The 23401-nt window shown below is 35.1% G+C and overlaps 1 protein-coding gene across 5 annotated transcripts in view; it reads left to right on the top strand.

Annotated features, from left to right (window-relative positions):
* LOC131149134 (ubiquitin C-terminal hydrolase 12-like) overlaps nt 1–12794 on the top strand; it is a 106127-nt gene extending 93333 nt beyond the window's left edge. The window contains exons 22-32 of one of the 5 annotated variants that reach the window (XM_058099259.1): nt 8819–8874; nt 9016–9193; nt 9276–9377; nt 9505–9576; nt 9714–9779; nt 10153–10218; nt 10600–10686; nt 10854–10970; nt 11156–11230; nt 11366–11452; nt 12442–12794. In XM_058099259.1, coding sequence (XP_057955242.1) covers nt 8819–8874; nt 9016–9193; nt 9276–9377; nt 9505–9576; nt 9714–9779; nt 10153–10218; nt 10600–10686; nt 10854–10970; nt 11156–11230; nt 11366–11452; nt 12442–12450 — 915 coding nt within the window. In that variant the 3' untranslated portion in view covers nt 12451–12794. Of the gene's footprint in view, nt 1–8818; nt 8875–9015; nt 9194–9275; nt 9378–9504; nt 9577–9713; nt 9780–10137; nt 10219–10599; nt 10687–10853; nt 10971–11155; nt 11231–11365; nt 11453–11743; nt 12389–12422 lie in introns of those variants that run through there. The other 4 variants (XM_058099258.1, XM_058099257.1, XM_058099255.1 and 1 more) reach the window with 4 other exon arrangements.
* Nucleotides 12795–23401: the final 10607 nt, after the last annotated feature.

The following is a 23401-nucleotide window of genomic DNA, read 5'->3' as shown; positions in this document are numbered from 1 at the left end:
GTGGGGAATTCCTCCAGCTCAAGGAAAGCCCAAAGGAAATGTTTCTCGGTAAGAATGAAGTCCAGTTCAGAAAAAGTTTGCAAAGAGGAGAATTTGAAGAGATTTTCTATTGGTGACATGTAGATGACCAGCCACTTGATTGACCACTCCTCAACTTGGCGTAGTCAATGAGGCTAGCGGCCCCTGTTTTCAACAACACCCCCCCCCCCCCCAGTGCACATGGAAGAAAGGAGTATTTTAAAAATTGTAACAAAACTCCTCGACAGCCAACCAAGTCATCCAGAACCTTGGGAGGTTAGAAATTCTAAGCATGTCAAGAACAAGGCTTGTGAAAGGCAATTTTTGTCGCTTAAAATTTTTCCATCCACCCCTTTGGTGGAATCCTTCCTCCAAGGATCAATCCAGTTCTTTTCCATTTCCTTGTGGTCACATCATCGTCCCATACAGTTTTGGCAGCTCCATGAAACATCATGTTCACAGCAATTCGTGACTCCATGATATTTCACAACCACACAAGCAGCGTGTCGTTCTACTTGATCCAATCTTCATAATCCTTGGGAGGTTGGAATGGGGGAGAAGGTGGCAAATACTTAGACTTCCTTTTTGTGTTGATTCATACTTGCATTGCTCAAGCCACAAGTAATTGGAGGATCCAGCTAGCTTAATGGCTGTGAGTTGCACATTAATGGTGTCAGCAAAAGCTTTCTCTCTATGCATCATAACTACCCAAAACACAGCAGGAACTGCACCCATTAGATCAGAAACAGAACTGAACAGAACAATTACAGTGCACAGCAACACAGACCAACACTTTGGGGGCTCATTAAGGCTTCAACAAGGAACCACAACCATAACGAAACACAGCACCACAATAAAGCAACTACTGTAGCCTGAGTAGACCGGCAGATGGGGCTCCTTAAGGCTTCAACAAGCAACCACAACCATAACGAAACACAACACAATAAAGCAACTACTGTAGCCTGAGTAGAATGGCAGACGGAGATAACTATGCTGGAACTCCAAAAGATCAACCACAATCACAGGAACAGCCAGGTGCTTCAAAGATTTAGATCTGAAACTCACAAAAGTGTAGCCTGACATCAACTGAATATGCAGGCCTGGACAGGAAACAAGGGAGTCAAAATGCCTTTAAAAATCCAATAAATAATTCCAAAATTTCACGTGATCAAACACACTACAACCATCCCAGGGATGCATCCACCAGAAACAGCAGTTACTATTAACAAGATTCAACCATTCTACATCGACAATGATTTATGACCATACATTGCATTGAAATAATGGATGCACACAGCCAAACTGAGAAAACAAGTGGCACCGATTAACTCTTAAACAGGAGGGAGCATTGGATTTAAGAGTCTACTGGGGAAGAACAGAAACAGAAAAATAGTGTCAAAAGCCAATTCAGTTCAACTGTAAAGATGGGCTGCCGACTGCCATGAAAGAGAGAGAAGTAAGGTAAAACAATGAACTGTGCTCTCATACGGTTAAAAAACTTAAGCTTGCTTTGATACCAAGTTGTGAACCTGAATCTAATAGGAGACTGAAAGAGGAAAGTATCGGAGAGGGGAGAAAGAAGTGTGACAAGCAGACCTAGGGGAAACTCTATGCCTCCAGGTCTGCCCTCATATTAGTTATAAAAAGATATGAAGGACAAAAATACCCCATAAGCACTACCTAGTTATAAAAGTAATGTGCTCCTCTCTAACATAGTTTTTTTCCTTGGGTCTTCATGCATTCACACTATGATGGTGATAAAAAAGCTTCCCATATAGTTATTCATGATATGGGATTTGAAATTACAGAGCCTAAAGAGTTTTTTTGAAAAAGAAAAATAATGGTTAGTTCTATCGTAAGGATAGCAAAAGAGGTTTTAGATGAGTCCAAAGGAAGATACTCGGATCATAAAGAAAGTTGGTGGTGGGATCAAGAAGTCCAAAAAGCCGTTAAGACAAAAAGAAATTGGTATAAAATATGGAAAAATTATAGAAATATATGAAATTTTGAAAAATATAAAAAATGAGAAAAAAAAAATGCAAAAAATACTATTAGTAAAAAAAAAAAAAAAAGACTATTAGTGAAGCTCAACATAGAGCTGATGATACTTTATGTACTAGACTAGATTCTAAATGAGAAAAAGGACATTTATAAACTTGCTAGAGCTAAAGAAAGAAAATGCAAAGATTTAGGTGATGTAAAATGTGTAAAGGATGAGAATTATAATATCTTAATTAGAGAAGAAGACCTAAAAGTGAGGTGGCAAAGATACTTTGATAAGTTGTTTAATGAAAATCAAAATGAAAGATTGAACTTGGAAGTGACAAATGAGGAGAATACTAAAAGTAGAGGATTTATTTTCAAAATTAGAGTCCTTGAAGTTGAGATGATATTAAAAAAGATGAAAAGTGGGAAATCTATAAGACCAGATAAAATACCAATTGAAGTTTGGAAATGTTAAAGGGATAAAGGAAATATTTGGTTAACTAATCTATTCAACACTATTATAAAAATCAAGAAAATGCCAGAAGAATGGAGGCAAAATACATTAGTACCTTTTTTCAAAAACAAAGGCAATATTCAAAATTGTAATAACTATGGTAGAATTGAGATTATGAGTCATACAATGAAATTATGGGAAAGGGTAATTGAACATAGAATATGACCAAAAATGAAGATTTCAGAAAATAATTTTGGTTTTATGCCTTGGAGACCAACAACTGAAGCTATTTATCTTTTAAGAAGTTTAATGGAAAAGTTTAGGAACAAGAAGAAGCACTTGCATATGATTTTTATTGACCTAGATAAAGCATATTATAAAGTACCTAGGGGAGATTTTTGGTGGTCTTAGAAAAGAAAGGGGTATGCAGTAGATATACTGAGATCATTAAGGATATGTATGATAGAGTAGTGACTAGCATTAGGATGTAGGAGGGGAATCTAGAGATTTTCCAATTACAATAGATGCATATCAAGGTTCTACTTTGAGTTCTTATCTTTTTACTTTAGTGATTGATGAACTTACTAGGAATATCCAAAATTAGATCCCTTGGTGTATGTTGTTTGCAATTGATATCGTGTTGATTGATGATAGTAGGACTAGAGTGGTATCTAAGCTAATACTTTGGAGAGCCACATTAGAGTCTAAAAGGTTTAGGATAAGTAGGAATAAGACAAAATATGTGAAATTTAATTTCAGTAATGTAAGTAGTAGCAGTAGAGAGAAGATTAAACTTGATAATCAAGAGATTAATAGCACTAATATATTTATATATTTTGGATCTATTATGCAAGCAGGAGGGGAAATTGAAGAAGATGTAGTTCATAGAATTAAAATAGGTTGATGTAGGACGAGAAGCGGCTATTTGGATGGATCATTTCGACCCAATTTGGAGGCCTTTGTAAAAGAATAAAGTGGATGGCTTATTGGGTCCGAAACCCAAATGTGCTTAGTTAGTTGTTTAAGTATGTGTGTGTAGTTTACTTATCTTAGTATTATTTATGTTGGGCCTTGTTTGTAGAAATTGCGTATTCTAGGGGTATGTTTGTAATGCAATGTAGTTTAGGGGTATGTGTGAATTTTCATGTGTTTAGAGTAATGCAATGTAGTTTAGGGGTATGTGTGAATTTTCATGTGTTTAGAGACTTTCTTATAAATAGTGTGTGAAAGGCATGATGTTGGCAGTTATTGATGAATTTGGATTGTTGAATTGAACGTGAGTTCCCCCCTGGTATCTCCTCTATCCTCCCTTCCCTTTCCTTTTCTATTTCTTCTAAATTCTCACATGGCTGCAGGACCTTGATGCTGCCCCTGCAGCATTTGGTGTGATAGCTCAACTTCGATCTCCATTCTTCCATTTCAATCCCCCAATCGTCCCCTTCTCTCCTCTTCTGCCCTGTTCTTCTCCTTCTCTTCTTCTTCTTCTTTCCTTCTCTCCTCTGTTCTGTTACTTCTCACTCTCTATCTGTTCTTTCTTTCTCCTTCTTCTTCTTCTTCTTCTTCTTCTTCTTCAGTAACCTCCAGTAATCTCTCCTTCTCTGTTATTTTTGTTCTGAAATTTCATTATTAAAAAAAGAAATAAAAAAAAAAAAAAACCACTGAAAGGCAGTTCCTGAACTTTTCAGAAGCCCCGACTTGCAGCCTAGATTCTGCAACAGCACCAAAAACAGAACCACCCGAAACCCTTCACCTCAAAATTTCATCACCAACTGACCAGCTATGAAGCCCCATGCGCCGCCTGAAATTCTTGCCCCCTTTAAAATCCACCATTTCCAGAGTATGTTTTGACACACCACCACCATTCAACTCACCACCCTTCAATCTGCCACTCCCCATAAAATCATTGTTGGAAAGTCGCCACCAGCAACTCACACCTGACGCGCCAGGGACTGCTAGTGGGATTCTGCCAGACTCTCTCCTCCTGCTGCCAGAATCACAAGAAATTGGTTCCTAGCTATGAGAAGTTGGAGTTTTCTCCACAATATTTTGATATGCAGCATGGTATTTTGATCACCGACAACATATTGCAAGCAAGCATGCCAATTTTGGCATGAAGCCCTGAAATTGCCGCTGCCAGCATAAAAAATCAGGCTCTTTTTGCTGCATTTGTGAGTTTTTCTGGGGAATTTGTTTCATTGCTGTGCGATACTCAAGATTAAAGGTGACTTGAAGATTGCAGTGAAAGTGAAGTTTGTGATTTGCTTCATATAATGGCATCATGGTGACCAATGTTGAATTGTCTGCAAAGGTGGAGTTGTAGCATGCCAATTTTGGCATGAAGCCCTGAAATTGCCGCTGCCAGCATAAAAAATCAGGCTCTTTTTGCTGCATTTGTGAGTTTTGCTGGGGAATTTGTTTCATTGCTGTGCGATACTCAAGATTAAAGGTGACTTGAAGATTGCAGTGAAAGTGAAGTTTGTGATTTGCTTCATATTATGGCATCATGGTGACCAATGTTGAATTGTCTGCAAAGGTGGAGTTGTTATCCAATAGGGTACAAAATATGGAAAATGCTTTGGAGACTATTATTGGTGCTTTGAATAGGCTTTCAACCAAAGTTGCAGCCTTAGGTAAAAGGCCAGTGGAATTTCTTACTGGCCCTCATGCTTTTGAGTTGTGTGAAGTCCAAAATAATCATTTCACGGAGGCAATTATACTAGAAATCTCATATTTTAATGGTGATGGTTCTCTTGATGAATTTGATGAATGGGTGTATTCTTTGGAGTACTATTTCTGATGGTATGACATGGATGAGGCTAGAAAGCTGTACTTTGCTGAATCAAAATTGAAGGAACTGCTCGAATTTGGTGGATTAAACAGAGGGACATCTTTAGAAGAAGGAGATTTGGCGAGATTAAAACGTGGGATGAGATGAAGCGAGTCATGCAGGAGCAATTTGTGCCTCCCAATTATCAGCAGCATGTTCATCTCCAACTCTTTGATTTGAAGCAAGAAGAAAAGATAGTGGAGTACGCTAGTAGATTTTATCATTTATCTACTCATGTTGATATAGAATGGAAAGAGGACGTTATGATAGCTTTGTATAGAAAAGGGTTAAAGCCAACTATTGCCTCCAAACTTGCTGCATGTCATCTCATTACAGTTGGGGATGCAGCACAGGTTGCCACTCAGATTGAGGAGGACATGTAACTCAATTCTCCTAGAGCTACATCAGCCCTTCGATTTGAGAAGAGTACTAGTGGAGATGTACGAGAGAAGGCAGTTGAACAATTAGGTAAAGGTGTTCAAACTAATACCTCTTGGAAGACTCCTAAGCTTTCTGGAACAACTTCTAAAAGCCAAGCCTCATCCCGAACCATACAAAATTGCTTGGGTGAATAATACCAACCTGAAGGTCCATGATCGCTGCTTACTTACCTTCAAGATTGGTTCTATTATGGTGACAGTGCAATGTTATATCCTTCCTGTCAAATTTTGTCATATCCTTTTGGGCCAACCATGGTTATTTGGTAGGAAGGTGAAGCATGATGGATATGAGAATTATTATTCCCTCTCCATTGACAACAAGAAGTATAAGTTGATGCCATCACGAATTCTTCCACTCACCATGTTGAAGCATACTGTTAAACGAGATGACTCTATTCACGGTGATGGACTCCTTGGTACTTTCCCCAACTTGACGAAGTTAAGTTCTTTTTGGAAGGAGGGAATTGATGTAAGGCAAGAAGTGGCAATTTGGATGGATCATTTCGACCCTATTGGGAGGCCTGTGTCAAAGAATAAGGAGAATGGTTTATGAGGTCCGAAACCCAAATGTGCTTAGTTAGTTAGTTGTTTAAGTATGTGTGTGCAGTTTGTTTATATTAGGATTATTTATGTTACGGGCTTGTTTTTAGAAATTGTGTATTCTGAAGATATGTTTGTAATGCAATGTAGTTTTAGGGGTATGTATGTGATTTCATTTTTTTATAGGTTTTCTTGTATATAGTGTGTGAAAGCTATGATGTAGGCAGCTATTGGTGAATTTGAATTTGTTAGACAACCACTTCACCTAAAAGCTTAAGCTGTTAGGTTGTGGGCCAATAGTGTATATCAAGCTTCAATACTCCCCTGCACGTGCAGCCCGATAGCACATGGAGAGATAAACACACAATAATATCATCCATTATAGGGAATACAATAATTTTTTAAATACCACAAAATAAACGTAGGCAACAAGACTAGAACCCAAGACCTCCTAGTAACCAGTTCTAATACCATGTTAGACAACCACTTCACCTAAAAGCTTAAGCGGTTAGGTTGTGGGCCGACAATGTATATCAAGATTTAACAAAATTGTTGAATTGAATGCGAGTTCCGCTCTAGTATCTCCTTTCTCCTCCCTTCGCTTTCCTTCCTCTCTTTTATTTCTTCTAAATTCTCCCATGGCTACAAAACCTTGATGCTGCTCCTACATCACAAGTTGTGTAAAATGGAGGAGTGTGTTAGGTGTGTTGTGTGATTGTAAAGCACCCTTAAAATTAAAATGAAAGTTTTATAAGACGGCTATAGGCCGCTATGCTTTAGAGTTTAGAATGTTGGGCAACTAAGAAACATGTACAAAAAATAAAAGTTGTTGAAATGCAAATGTTAAGGTGGTTGAGTGGTATAACATTAAAAGATAAAGTAAGAAATGAGCATATATGAAATAATTTAGGCATAACACCGGTTGAAGACAAGATAAGGGATTGGCAGCTTAAATGGTTTGGGCATTTAAAACTCAGGCCTAGTAGAGCATCTGTGAGGAGGAGTGAGTTAGTTATTGTTTCTGGCATGAAAAGAGGTAGAGATAGGCCTAAAATAACTTGGAATGAGGTAATGAGGAAGCATTTAACAACCCTTAATCTAATAGAGGAAAATGCTCTTGATCGGGTGAATTGGCATAAAAGTATTCATGTAGCCGACTCCACCTAGTGGGATTTAAGGCTTCTTGTTGTTGCTGCTGCTGCTATTTCAGTTAATATTTTTAGTTTTGGTTCATTAGTTTTTAACAAATATGAGCAAATGGAATAGATCTGTGCAAATTTAATTCAGATCATTCAAAAGATCTTTCATGACATAGACTGATCGACAACTAAGAATATATGGAAATAAATCATGTCAGTAGGAACCTCTGTCCTATTCATTCTGCCAAGCATTGGACATATTGTCCTTTATTATCCTAATTTTTCATTTTCAAATCTTTTTTTAAAAAAAAAAAAAGAAGGATTTTTTATGTGAAAGAGTAAGAATTGTGTATTGAATGAAACATTTAGATGTATTAATTATCTTTAAATTATAAAAGCTATATTAACATGGCTATTTGTTTTTGTATCAATTTCCATAACTAATTGGGATACTGAATTATTAATATTATAAAGATATTTTTTTTTTCTTTTCATATGTAACCATTTTTTATTATTTTGTTTAATTATTATGTTTGTCTATTTCCAAATTTATAAACTGCTTTTACATTTGTACCTACTTTATAATGATGAGGCAATATATATACACATGTTTACAGTTTCGAGACATGTAAGCTTGTTGAATAAGGAATGGGTCCCTTTGTGCGAAGTTTGGTAGCATTTGCTTTTTCGCAGACCAATATGTTTGGCATTGTTTTGTTGAAAAACCCAACTGATGTTTCTAAACCACAGCCCTAATAATGGTACTTTTTACTTGATTGTATGGAATTGTTTGGAAGCAGTTATTTAAGTAGGGATTCTTCTTCATGTTCATTATGTTCAATTTTTATTGTAGTGGTTGCAAGACATGAAGCAAGTGTAGTGTGTGTATTTTCTGCTAGATATAATGAAATGAATGCTTCTTGAATAGTATCTACTGGAAGGTACAACATTTAGAAGAGATTTGATGAAGTTTCCATCTGAATGCATTTTCACCAATGGGATTTTTGTGTGCACCAATAAAGTTTCAGGACTAGTTTGCAAGCTAGTATGTTTACTTCTTATAATGACCGTAGAAATAACAAATTATTATTCACGCCAATATATTTATATATATATGAAAAACGAGTTGTGCGTTCGAATGGAATGACAAATATATCTCACAAAACAAGATGATTGAATGATCATCCAGATGCATGAACTTACTTTATTTGTGTTTTCATCTGGATTGCAAATTGAGGTTGGCACTTCTTTGGAGTTGAGTGGAAATTGGAAATATATATCTCAGAAAACATAAATAAAACTAAAAACCCAAAAAACTTTCAACTAGACCTTTTGTAGCACTCATTTTTTTGGTTTCCTTTCTCTTATTAATTCCTCTTCTAATGTGGTTAGGATGATTTGATATTTTTTTCAGGTTGTTCACTTTCGGTCCCTCGGAAGAGCCAAGGGGGATGATTTCTGTCTGGAGATGTAAGGAAAATTTGGTCATACTTTGCTTTGAGATTGTTTGGTTATTAGTTTTGTTTGGTTATTAGTTTCATGCATTCATCTGTAAAATATATTAGTTGCATTGGTATTTAATAACTTTTTGTTTTCCATTGAGAATATCAGGTCAAAGCTCTTTACATACGATGATGTTGTTGAAAGACTAGCTTGCCACCTTGGTTTGGATGATCCATCCAAAATTAGACTTACATCTCACAACTGTTACTCCCAGCAACCCAAACCCCAGCCTATTAGGTACCGGGGAGTGGATCATTTGTCAGATATGCTAGTCCACTACAATCAGGTAATTAATCTCATGGCCTTTAGTTACAAGTACTTTAAAGGCCTGCATAATTTAACTTGTTTTCACTTTTTATTTGGGACAGAGTTCTGATATATTGTACTATGAAGTGTTGGACATCCCTTTGCCAGAATTACAAGGTTTGAAAACTCTGAAAGTGGCATTTCATTATGCTACAAGAGATGAAGTGAGTATGCAGATTAACATTTTATGATTTCCTGCAGATTATTTTAAGCATTCTTCTGTGGTAAAATTTATATTCTTTTGATAAAATTGGTTTTACCTTAAAAAAAAAATGTATTCTTTTGTACCAGGTGGTTATTCACAGTATAAGACTTCCAAAACAAAGCACTGTGGGGGATGTAATCAACGATCTTAAAATGAAGGTAAACTTTCCAGACTGTTCAAACTGTGGATTACTGTAGCCTTTTCTTCCTTAGCTGGGAAGAATTTTCTGTAAAATCTGAATTCTCAAATCCCCTATTTGTGCATGTTCTTATCCATATGACGTATTCTGGTATAGGTTGAACTGTCCCATCCTAATGCAGAGCTTAGGCTGCTTGAAGTTTTTTATCATAAAATCTACAAGGTGCGAGTTTCATCCTTGCATAACCATTACAGTTCTAACCAATTATCCTTCTAAAATTGAGACAAACAAATATTATAGTGAGCCTCTAAATTTTGTTTTCTTGGTGTTCTGTGGATATTTATGCAATGATTCTGTGAAAATACAACCCATCACTGGCTTGGTCATTATTGCAATTTTTTTTTCTTTTTTGGTCAGCTTTCTTCACAACTTTAAAGTCAGTAGGAGCTTTGATCCTTGAAAGAAAGGAGTTGTGTGCATGAGGCTTCTCATTGATTCACAATTTTTGTGGCCATTGTGCAATCTGTGTACTGCATGAGACCAGATTGCACATTCTCATTGTTGTAGTGCTTAATTCCAGGTCACATGTGTGCAGATTTTTCCACCCAATGAAAAGATTGAAAACATAAACGATCAATACTGGACACTTAGGGCAGAAGAGGTCAGTCTCTCTCTCTCTCTCTCTCTCTCTCTCTCTGTTTGTGTGTGTGTGGTGTGTGTGTTTGCACGCATGCGTGTGCACTTGTGTTCTTGCTTGTGCACAGCAGTGCATATTAGTTTTATGCTTCACATGGATAATTCATTGTTATTGTAAAACTGCTGTCTGATCACTGAGACTCTAGGTTTGGGTTCCTCACTGTTGGTTGATGGTACCTTTGATATTTACTCAATTGGTGGTTGGGCCAGTGGAAAATGAGATGAGATGAGATGAGAGTATTATTATTATTGTTGTTATTTTATTTCTTCTGTTGTTGCTTTGGATTATTTGGCATGACACTGGGGTAACCTTTGTTTCTTAGTTTTATTTTTCATTTGGTAACAGATTCCAGAAGAAGAGAAAAATCTTGGGCCACATGATCGCCTGATTCATGTATACCACTTCACGAAAGATACATCTCAAACCCAGACGGTAATTTATATTATCACCTCTGTTTAAGCACTATCAAAATGGTTTTGTTTTGTTTTGCTTTCCCTCCCCCCCCCCCCCTACCTTTTTTTTTTTTCAAATTTCTGTATCAGTAAAGCCTATTTACTGAACATCATATCCTTGACTTTTTTTCCTTTTGTTTTTAACAGCAGATTCAGAACTTTGGGGAACCTTTTTTCATGGTCATCCATGAAGGTGATACTCTGGCCGAAATTAAAGTCCGAATACAGAAGAAACTGCAGGTTCCAGATGAGGAGTTCACTAAGGTATACTTGTATCTGATTCACTTTGCACATTAGGTATACCTGTATCTGATTCATTTTATCCTGGAGATGGGAGCTGCTGCAGTACCGCTGTGTCTACTCAGCTTGCCAATTTGCTAGACTGCTCACCTCTTTCCTAAATTATTGACTAAGTTCAATACCATTTCTTTTTTCTGTGTTTTGTGCAGTGGAAGTTTGCATTTCTTTCACTAGATCGTCCAGAATACCTTCAGGACTCTGACATTGTGTCCAGTCGTTTTCAGGTGTGTGTTTATCCTAATTTGTTATTCCCTTTTTGGATTTTAAAGCTATATTAGGTACTTTTGCTGATTTATAATTCTCTCTCTCTCTCTCTCTCTCTCTCTCTCTCTCTCGTTTTGTTTTTTTTCTTTTTGCAGAGGAGAGATGTTTATGGTGCATGGGAGCAGTACCTTGGGTTAGAGCACTCTGACAGTGCCCCCAAAAGGGCTTATGCAGCTAATCAGGTAAAAACTGCTCCTTCACACAGGTAGTTCAGTACTAATGCTGGGAAAAATCACCCATAATTTTTTTGTGGCTGATGAAATGCCTCTGGGACTGGGGGTGGGAAGACGTGCTTTTGCTGATGAACATTCTGCCAAGATCCATTTTTCCCATGTGAGGTATTGTTTCTTGGCAGCGTGTCCAACTATTGTTGAGATTTACAGTCCACTGCCTCTGAAGTTCTGTTGGTTATTTACTTGAGACGTGGGAGAAATGGTCAACTCTGTTCTGACTATGGGACCCAATTTTTGCAGAGTCGTCATGCATTTGAGAAACCTGTAAAAATCTATAACTAGGGGAACAAATTGAAAAAGAACTACTCAGTATGGCACTGGAAAACTAGGAAACCACTGCACAGTGGATTGTGAACATGGGGAAAACATGAAAAGCAACGAACTCCTCGAAAGCAACAAATGAAGCTAATGATAAGGTGTTGCTTGTGGGGTGTGGGACTTGATTTTGTTAGCCTTGTAATTTTCCTTTTCGACGTGAAATGCAGCTGTATATTCAAGTGCTGCATGAACCCCCTTGAGACTTTTCTGCTTCTGTTTTTCTGTGAAGATCCCTTTTTGGCGCAGAGAGCGGTCTTCGTCTTCAGTTAATCTTAATTCAACAGTATATAAAACAAGATTTTGACTAGCATTGTATACAGTCAAAGGGTATAGTTGGGTGATTCTTCATTTTGTTTTTCGCCCCTTGTTTATTTCCTCTGTTCACTTAGATACGCTGGGAGATGGGGGTTATGTAACAGTTGGTCATTCACTGCTTTTGGGCATATTCTCTTGTTTCGTAATAGAAACCTGTCAGGCACTTCGGCTCTAACTGTTATTATAGAGGGACTCTTAAATCTTTATTTATAGTTTATTGGCAATAAATAGTAATGGTTATTGTTTCTGATACGTTATATCTCTTTCATATGGTTTTGATTTGTAGTTGGACTAGTTTATTACAGTTCATGTGATGGAGACAAAAAAGAAGGGGATGCTGGGACTCGTAGCCCACCAAGAATGAAGTAGGGTGGGAATGGAGTAAATGCTGTATGAGATGTAACAGTTTATGGGCAAACTTCATGAATTGTAGTGAACTTTTGAAATGCTTTTAGATCAACCGTGTTTATACAAAACATCACGGGCCCAGGTGGTGGGGTCTTACTGAGTGAAGCAGTGTGGGAGTGTTGAGCATTTCCTACTTTAAATTGGTCATTGAACTATAAGTTGCGGTATATTACATGCTCAACCTTAGACGCTTCAATGTGAACTTTAGACTTTTTAATATTATCCAATGTATACAGCAGTTGGTTTAGATGGAATACGCTCCTAGCATGCATCCCAATCAACCATCTCAGCTACATTCTTGCTCTAGAAGGCAAGAAAATTGAATGAAAAACATTGGGATCATCATGAACGTGATCCTTAATACCATTGGTAAAGAGTAATAATTGAAGTTGTATTAATGGGCCAATTTAAGTGGATATTTTTGTAGGCTTTTTCCAATGGTTTGGACTCAATTTTCAGGTGTTTGTCCCTATTCTTTGAGCAGACACTTGAATGAGTGGGATATGGGTTAAGGTGTGCCGGGTCAAAATGGACGGAATGATCGATCCATTTGTCCATTTTAATGACCCATTTACAAAAATAATTTGATCCATGTATGATCCTATCAACCATTTAAAAGCATGTCATGCAATTGGCGGTGTTTTAGGACTAGGATCTATTGTACAGTCGCTAATTAGTTTACTATGAATAAGTGAGTGTAATTGAGACAATTTTACTTGATTTTAAAAGTCGTAGACTAAAAACTTGAGTTGATTTCAATTGATCTGGACTTGATTGTACATTTTTAAAATATAAATTTGATTAGATTAAGCTCATCTCTTATAAAACATTATATTTATGTTTTAAAATATAAATTATATTGCATATATAATATAAAAATAATAAAATTACAAAAGTTTCATTTAATTAGACTAGCCTTTCTAACGGTATTTAAAATTTCAATGCAACTCGTCAAACTATTCGGGTTTACATGGAATTGAGTTCAAATGAATTCAGAAAGGAGTTGAATTGAATTTAGAGTTGTGTTTAAATGAATTATAAGTGAGTCGTGTTCAAGTAGCTCACAAGTTAACTTGACTAGCCTTTCTAATGGTATTTAAAATTTGAATGCAGCTCGTCAAACTTTTTGGGCTTACATAAAATTGAGTTGAATTGAATTATAAGTGAGTTCAAGTTCAAGTAGCTCACAAGTCAACTTAACTCTCTTAGAATCTTATATAGTTGAGAAGGGCTTACTTTTTAATTTTGTACTTTATGTAAGACACAAGGAATATTATTTATTTATACTATAATTAGCTTTTTTAATTAAAAATATATGGCGTTAACCTAATTTATTTTATAGAATTTTAATTATCCAATATTTAAATGGACTATTATTTGTGCATATGATTTTGTAACACTTGGGTATTCCGTAAAAAGGACTAACAAAGAGTAGAAAGCATATAGACCAAGAGATTCTTGCTCTTGCTATAAGTTTTATTTTCTTAATTATATCTGTTTTGGTATAAATTAATGAAAAAACAAATTAACTATACTCTTATCTCATCTCGTATATGGGTCATGTTTTTGAGTACTCTAAGACTGAATTTCGAGAGTAGACGAAGTCACTCACATTTGCATAAAGAGATTTTTGTCTTTGAAATGATCTTATTATGGCTCAAAGACTACTTCGTAATTTCACATAGTATGACAAGAGAGAGACAACTTAAAAATAATATATTGTCCGAAGTACATATAAGTTTATTAATGGTTACTTAAATTTCAACTTCATTTTATTTGAGTAAATTTTAATGTATCATTGATGTAACTAAATATTAATTAGCGTCAACTGCCAAAATCAATACAAATGGCAATGCATGCCGGTTAGGAGCTAACTTATAAGAATCAAATCTCCCATCCTAAACTACCATTTTTGTAGTTTTTTGTTTCTTTTTCTTTTGGGGGCAATCCTCTGCGAATGAAATCTCTCTACTTAAGTCATGAATTGGAGAATTAAACTTTCAATATTTCAAATAAAGGAAAGTAGAACTTCTTGAAATTGGAGAATCACTCACCGTCAACCTTCATTATGCTCGTTTGTTGTTAGGAGGGGATGAAGGGTGAGGGAAAGTGAGAGAAATGATGACAAGAGTTTGCTATCACTAGAGTTAAAAGCATGAGGGCTAAACCCGATTTCAAAGAAAAAATTATGCTAAATCAATGTAACATAGCGTCATGGATAGAATACTTTCACAACTTGTGAATGGTCATATAATATTAGTTGTAAAACATAAACTTAACTAGTCAATGGAATGTAACCAAGAACAATGCAATACATGAATTGGTAAAAGAAAATCCTAAAATTGAAGTACGTAATGTAGGCAGTATATTAAAAATCTTGTCTTTAACATTCTTAATAAAATTATAGAGATTAAAAACTTTTGAAGGAGACAAAAGAACTTGCTGAATTCTAAAATCATTCATCCATTGAAAAGGGAAAATATAGTGCATGTTTAGCCATACAAAATTTAAAAGTGGTTGTGAAACCTCCGTTACCAGAAAATCTTAAGCATCTACTATATATCTAGGATAATGCACAAGACCCTTATCATATATTTTATATTTGTTTCTTATAAATATTATTTTCATTTTTTATAACATTTGTATTGGAAGAAAAATAGTTTTTGCTAATATTTTATATTTTAGAGTCATTATTTTTTATAAAATTAAAATATTTATATTTTTTATATTGACAGATGACTCGAAACTTTTTACAAACAAATTTGCTCTTGACAGTTTAAAAGGTTAAAATAAGAAAAGCTTTTTTTAGGTTAATTTCTAAACGACTAAAATAATTCAATAGTTTGATTCAAAGACTAGTTTCCTTTCATATTCAAAATCTGATTCACAAAAATCAGGATTACATTCAATATTTAACACTTAATGCTTAATTTTGAAGAAAAATGCATTGATATCTCTTGAAGTTTGACAAAAAGATATAAGTCTTCTCTGAAGTTTCAAAAGTCTCATAAATACATAATTTTAGGATAAAAGATGCTAATCTCCTTTGTGGTTTGACGAAAAATGCAAACATCCTATAAAATTTTAAAAATCTCTTATACCTCCACGAGAATTGACAAAAAGTCGTGGATCTTGGATTTAGAAAATCTCAAATTTTTCAATTTTTGAGACATCTACACTCTTCTCTAGAGTTGACAAAAGTGGCAGAATTAGCCTAAGTATTAAATGCTTAGGGCTATCAAATCTAAAGAAAGGTTTTTAATTGAAACCTCAAAGAATACTCACCTCTCATGCCTTTTTGTGAAACCTTAAAAAGAAGTAAGTACATTTTGCCCTTAGTTCTATTAAAACTCAAAAGGCCCTTTAGTTAGGACTTCGGCTTAGTTTGACATCTATTGCTTTTAAAACACGATTTTTTTTTTTTTTTTTAAGTAGCTAATGGAATTGGGTTGTTTGATATCATTGAAAAATTATATTTGGTCTCCTTATCAAAGAGAAGATGTTAAGAAGAAAAAAAAAAATTACTTGTGACTAATAATTGGTAAAGAAGTTTAAAGCTGTTTAAAAATAATTAAAATGACTAAAATATATATGTATTTTTAAGAATTATAATTAATGGATCAATAATTTTGTAATATTTGGAAAAAAAAAATGATCACACTCACAAAATAAAATAATTTGTCAAAATGTGAAAAAAGGGGCTAACTTTCATCTTTTATGCTTCAAACTCATAAGTTCTAAAAATTAAAAGTTACAAGCTCCAAAAATTGATTACGATGCACAAATTTACATTTAAAATTACCTAAAACACCCTTATACTTATGTTAGTATATCTTCCTTACCCTTGTACTCTTGTATGCCTCCTTCTCCCATAAAAATGGCCTTGTACATACAAAAAAAAAAAGATTAATAAATTTTACATTAATCCTAACATGTATTAGAGTCAAGTTAACCCTAATTTCTTTTTTCTTAAACCCCTTGCTCGCTGCCGTTCCGGACGCCATCGCCTCATCGTTGGTAGTTGTTCCTTCTCCGTCGTCGCTCAATCGTCTGGAGCTCCTCAGTCCGCCCCCTGTTTCTATCCGCCGCCCCCGTTTCAGTCCAGTGCACAACACCCCGGGCAGAGTCTCTGTCTTCTCCGTCTGTTCTCCTCGTCTCTGTCTTCCACGACGCGAGTTCGTCGTCGTGCTCCGCCGCTTGTCTCCGCCGTTCGTGCACTCGCTGCTGATGCAGCAACCAGAACCGGTGCGCCCTGCCAGTCTCTCATCTCGTCCCTGCGTCTCTCGAGTCTTCACTAGTTCAGCGCATAAGAGAGACCGCAGCAACAGTTGCCGCCGCCGCTCCCTGCACGTAGGCCTGGCAAAACGGGCGGGCGGGTCGGGTTTGGGCGGGTTGTCAACGGGCCGGGTCATAAACGGGCGGGTCATAAACGGGTTAACATTAAATGGGTCACACACATCTCAACCCTAACCCGTCCGTTTAATAAACGGGCGGGTCACGGGTTACCCGTTTAATAAATAATTATATATTTTAATTTTTAAAATTTATTTTTTATTTTTAAAAATACTTATTTTATTTATTGAATCTTAAAAAAAAAAAAAAAAGATGAAGTGGGAAAAGAAAGATCCAGATCGGGTCTGATTGAGTGAGAGAACCGAGAGAGGGAGAGTGATTGTTGATGCTGTGACTTGCTGTCACGCCGAACTGAGAGCGAGAGGGAGAGTCGAGATCGTGAGAGGGAGGGGGACGGGCTGTATAGGCACTCAGGCAGACAGCGTGCGGCGTGGGTGACGGCGTGCGGCATAGGTGACAGTGACGACGTGCGGTGTGGGCAACGGCATGTGGCGTAGGTGACGACGATGGCGTGCAGTGTGGGTGACGGCGATGGCTGGGCTGCTAGATGCCTAGAAACCGAGAGGAGAGGACCGAGATGAGAGGTTGAGAGAGAGTGAGAGAGGCTGAGAGAGTGAGAGCTGAGAGGCTGAGAAGAACCAGAGGAGAGTGAAGCGCAGAAGGCTGAAGGCTACGGGATTTTTGGTTAGGGTTGGAGTCAGTGGACAGTGACAGTGAGTGATAAGTGATAACTGTGAATCTGTGATATATATGACATAAAGGAACCAAATTAACGGGTCACCCGCCGGGTAACCCGCCCAAACCCGGTTATAAACGGGTCAACCCGTGACCCGCCCAATTATTAAACGGATCGACTTCTTTAAACCCAAACCCGTTTTAAATAAATGGGTCCGGGTGACCCGACGGGTTATGACCCGTTTTGCCAGGCCTACTCAAATTGGGCGGTGTTTGGGTTCCTTCTCTACCACACCTTCTGGATTTTGAAAGGCTCTCTGTGATACTTAGCTACCCACGGTTTTGGCTAGTTTGTGACGTGGCTGGGTTTTGAAAGTGACTCCTTGAGACTTGATTATTATTCTTATTATTTTATTTTATTTTATTTTATTTTTACTGTGTTTCACTTTTTGTCTCTTGTCCATGCATCTTTGGCCACCATGTGCAGAATATGAATAACCATCTTTGACAAAGTACCAGTTTTCATCTCTGAGATTCCGTTAAATTGCTATTTTCTTTATGGCGTCTTTCACTAATGTTGTCCGCCCTATAGAAATTGTTTTAAATGGCTCAAACTACAATACTTGAATCCAACAAATATTAGTTTTTTTGATTGGTCGGAGATTATGGTGTTTTGTTATTGGAACAAAACAAAAACCCACGAAAACTGTCACGCAATCAACAGAAGAGTTTGATGAGGCCTTTGATGAATGGAAAAGTACACACTGTAAGATCATTTTCTGGTTTATTAATACATCTGTTCCTACTATTTAGAGTCTGCTTCCAAAATTTCATAATGCCAAACTTGCTTGGGATTTTTTAGCCAAACGATACAACTGTGGCAGTGATGTTGCTCTTGAGTTTCAGTTGGAAATCAAGCTTTCCCAGATGCGTCAGGAACCTAAACAATCTATTACCGAGTTTCATGCTCAGGTTAGTGGCCTTTGGGATCAGCTTTCTCAAGCTGACCCTGCTTTTTCTGATGAGTAGTCGATCAAACTTTTTGCTGCATATCGGGATCGTCGTCAGTTTATATACTTTATGATGCATATCCGGGATGAATTTGAGAATACTTGAGCTTCCTTATTACATTGCTCTCCTCTTCCTACACTTGAGGTTGCTCTTGCGGAGTTCATTTCTGAGGAGACATGCCAACAAACTCGTCAGGCTCATTCTACATATATGGTTTTAGCTACTGCTCCATCTAGTTCCTCTACTCCGGCTACTCCTACTGCAGCTGCTGCATCTTCTAAATCGTGTTGTTTCCATGGCCAGTGTCACTATTGTAAGGAAGATGGTCACCCTATTTCTGATTGTCCTAAGAAGAAGGCTAAGGATGTTAGGGATGCTCTCAAGGCTAAGGTCTCTTAGTCTTCCAAGTCAGTTGCTGCTGTCTCCACCAGCTCCTCAATTTCTGCTCCATCTTCTGCACCTCCTTTATCGACTCTTTCTGTAGCTGACCTTGAGGCAATTATCACCTAGGTTCTATCCCGCACTTCTACTGCCTTATCAGTCTCCATAGGTACCCCAACACCTTGGTTTATTGATTCTTCTTGTTGCAATCATATGACCTTTGATTCCTCTTTAGTGGCACATAAGCAATCTTTAAATCCTATTCCCTTAATTTATACTGCTGATGGTTCATATATGTCTGTTAGTCATCTTGGTCATATTTCTACTCCTACTTTTTCCGTGCCTAGAACATATGTTGTGCCTAACTTGTCTTTTAATCTCCTTTCTGTTGGTCAACTTGTTGAATGTGGTTTGATCTTAACATTTTCTCACAAAGGTTGTGATGTGCAGTATCCGAAGACGGGTCAGCTTGTTGGGACCGGGCGTAAAGTTGGTCGCCTTTTCGAGCTCACATCTCTGCATTTGCCTCATTTGTATTCTCCTCCATCTCTTTCTGCTGTAGTGTCTTCCAGTGTTTGGCATTCTCGTCTCGGTCATGCCTCGTTGTCTCGTGTTCAGTCTTTAGCTTCTAGTGGTTGCTTAGGATATGCTAAATTTGACCATTTTGATTGTATGCTTTGTCAACTTGGAAAACAGAAAGCTTTACCTTTTAATGAAAGTAATTCTTTGTCTTCTGCACCTTTTGATTTGGTTCATTTTGATAATTGGGGACCTGCTCCTATCCTTACTAAGGGCGGGTCTCGTTACTTTGTCATTTTTATCGATGATTACTCTCGGTATGTATGGATTTATCTTTTGCATGATCGCACTGGGTTACTTAATGCTTTTCGTGACTTTAAGCAGATGATTAAAACTCAGTTTGCTCACACCATTAAAGTCTTTTGGTCCGATAATGCCCTGAAATATACTTCTACCTCTTTCATTGAAGAACTTTGAGAGGCCGGCACCTCACCCCATCCATCTTGTCCATCCACCTCCCAACAAAATGGCTGAGCCGAACGTAAGCACCGTCACATTCTTGACACTGTTCGCTCTCAGCTTTTCTCTGCATCCCTTTCAAAATCCTTTTGGGGTGAAGCTGCTCTTACCGCTGTTTACACTATTGATCGGGTTCTAACCCCTACTCTTTCTAATAAATCTCCATATGAGGCTCTATATGGAACGATACCTGATTATTCTCTTCTCAAAGTCTTTGGTTGTGCTTGCTTTGTTTTGCTTGCACCTCAATACAAAACTTGAACCTCGCTCTCGTCTCTGTTGCTTTCTTGGTTATGGCATTGAACACAAGGGTTATTGGTGCTATGACCCCATAGCCAAGCGTCTTTGCGTCTCTCGGCATATTCAGTTTTGGGAATACAAAATGTTCGCTAGTATCTCTCCATTTTCTTCCGATTGTCTCTCATACTCCCCCATTTTCACTGATCCTGCCCTCGATCCCTCTCCCGCTTTCTCTTCTAATCCAGGTCCCTCCAGCTCATCAGGTGATCCCTCTGCGTCTACCACTCCTAAACCTGGACCGTCTGATGATCCTATCGTTGCTTCCACACCGCTTGAGTCCACTGATTTGGATGTCCATCGTTCTAGTCGGGTAAGGGCACCTTCTACCTATCTTAGTGACTTTCACTGTTTTTCTACTCTTGACTCCCTTCACGAGCCTCGCAGTTATCGCGAAGCTTGTTCTATTCCTGTTTGACAGCAAGCTATGACTAAAGAACTTGAAAGAGAGTAATCTATCTAAGATTTCAAAAATCATAAGAACCTCCTCTTAGATTTAAGAAGAAAAAAAACATGAACATTTCTTGAAGTTAAAAAAAAAAAATCATAAATGTCTCCTAAGATTTGTTTGACAAACGTAAATCTCCTCTTATAATTAGTAAAAAGACAAGCCTAGAGAGCGGCATAATCTTAAAAAATAATGGTTAGGCGAAGTCTAGTTTTCAAAGATCAAGAAAAGGTTGCATCTTTTTATTAAAACTAGTAAATATGTCCCGTCCATTGCATGTGACTGATGTGAATAATATTATATAAAATATTTATAGTTCTTCATTACGTTTAGATATATTTAAAATAGAATAATGATATATTATAAAAAATTTAGTTTATAAATATTAAAATATGCATATCAAAGTTACTTCTAAAAATTTATATTTTATTTAAAACTATAAAATACATGAGATACAAGAAAAATATTTAAAATATAAAATATGATATCACGAAATTCTATTTAATATTATGTGGAATATTAAAATTTCAGTATTTACACATCATTGTAGATAAAAATAACATATACATTTATTATTTTTTATTTTGTTTGAAAAACCTCAACATATAATTTCTACTAAGAAAATATTAATAAATTTATAAAATTTTTAAATTTGATTTTCTACCCATTTATTTATAATTAATTATTATTTTTAAAATTTTTAAAAAATTAGAATCTATTATTTGGGAATACTTCTAGGTTTACAATATTAATAAATTTATACGATTTCCAAATTTGATTTTCTACATATTTATTTATGATTAATTAACATTTTTAAAATTTCAAACAAATTTAGAATCTATTATTTGGGAATACTTCTAGGTTTACGATTTCAATCTTATTTTTTTTTTTCAATTTTTTGGTTTATATAATGTTAGACGCTTCACAATAATTTTAGAAGATGTTAGAGGAATTTATATTTTACTTTGAGGAATACCTTTTATTTTTTCATTTATAATACAATTAGTTATTTTATTTTATTTTTCCTTTAATAAAATTTTTAGATTCAAATTTTAACCTATTTAAAATTAAATTTTTAAAATTTAAATTGATTTAATTTTAAAATATTTGATTTTTTTTTTTAGAAATTCTTTGCCTTACTTTAGAAAAAAAAATAACATTTTTTTTTACAAAATAATTTATAATATGCATACTTATAGTTTGTTTGTCCAACTTCTAAGGGGGCATTTGGGTCTTGCTATCTTTAGAGATTCTCGGCAATGTGATGTCCATGACATACATATCATAAGTAAGTTTATTTGAGGATGAGAATCTAATGCGTCGGACATGTTCACATTCATGGAAATGAAAGGATTCTCATAAAACATGAGCATCTTACTTCCACCTCCACATAGGTACGTTTTATGAAAATCTTATTTTCATCAGAAAATCCTTCTTTTTGGACTAAATTGCTCTTACTTTTTTTTTTTGCAAACAATAATACACTTATAATATAATATAATCACAATCTATTATTATATTCAGAATAATAATTATTAACAAAATAAAAATAAAAAATTTAAGTTAGCATAAATATTAATTATTTTAATTATAAAATAGATAAATATTTGTTATAAATATTTTTTTGAATTTAATTAATTTTTAATTAGAAAATAATTAAATTTTAAAATAAAAAATCCTGAAATAGCATTGGCATCAATATTAGTTAATTTTTTAATACAAAAATATTTTAATATTAGTTTCAAATATTAATTAAAAATTATTAATTAATTTTTTAATTAGATAATATTTAAAATGTCTATTAAAGTATTGATACTTATTTTAATTGACATATTTAGTTTATTAAATAAAAATAATAATATTATTTTATAAAAATTTAATGTACTAGTTAATATTTAAACACTTTATTGCCCTCAAAATGTTTTAAGTTTATTGTTTAAGGATATGAATTTAATTAATACTTTTTTAGGAGTTTTTTTTTTAAATAGAATTATTCTTAAATATTTGTTACACATGTTAAGGGTATGATGATAATTTAAAAAAAATACACGATTCTTATATATTAATTTATATTTCTACAAATCTAGTGAACCAAAAAAAAAAAAAAAATTCATGGCATAGGTATTTTATTTCTAAAAATGAGATTTTCAAGAATATGAAAATATTCTGAATAAAGCGATAAGTTAGTCCTCCTACTATTAATTAAAATCTACTTTTAATTTATATAATTGAGTAATTATTAATTTTATCTAATCAAAGTTATTATCGAAACATATTTAATTCTTATGAAATGTAGGGTTGAAATTACTAAAAAGCCCCTCCAGTGCCTCAACCTTGGATTAGTCAATCTATTTGGAGTTTGGATATTGCTAATTATGAAAAATTTATATATTATTTTAAAATTATTTTATACCAATTATGCACTTGGTAACCATAATTAGATCATGAATAAATTTTTAAAATATTTCTTTTAGGTATGATGTGCAATTTCAAGTTAAAAAAATTTGTTAATATTTTTAGATTTAATTTGAATGATAAAAATAGTTGTATGGAATTAGAAAGCTCAAATTTTTAATTGTACTAATTAAAAGCATAGAAATTAAAATAAATTTCACTTAATTTTACTCAAATATTAATGTTTTATAGCGAATCCA

This window comes from Malania oleifera, chromosome 2 (assembly GCF_029873635.1).
Source record: "Malania oleifera isolate guangnan ecotype guangnan chromosome 2, ASM2987363v1, whole genome shotgun sequence".
NCBI classification, from domain to species: Eukaryota; Viridiplantae; Streptophyta; class Magnoliopsida; order Santalales; family Ximeniaceae; genus Malania; species Malania oleifera.
The sequence above is the reverse complement of the archived record's forward strand: the minus strand, read 5'-3'. Positions and strand labels throughout refer to the sequence as shown.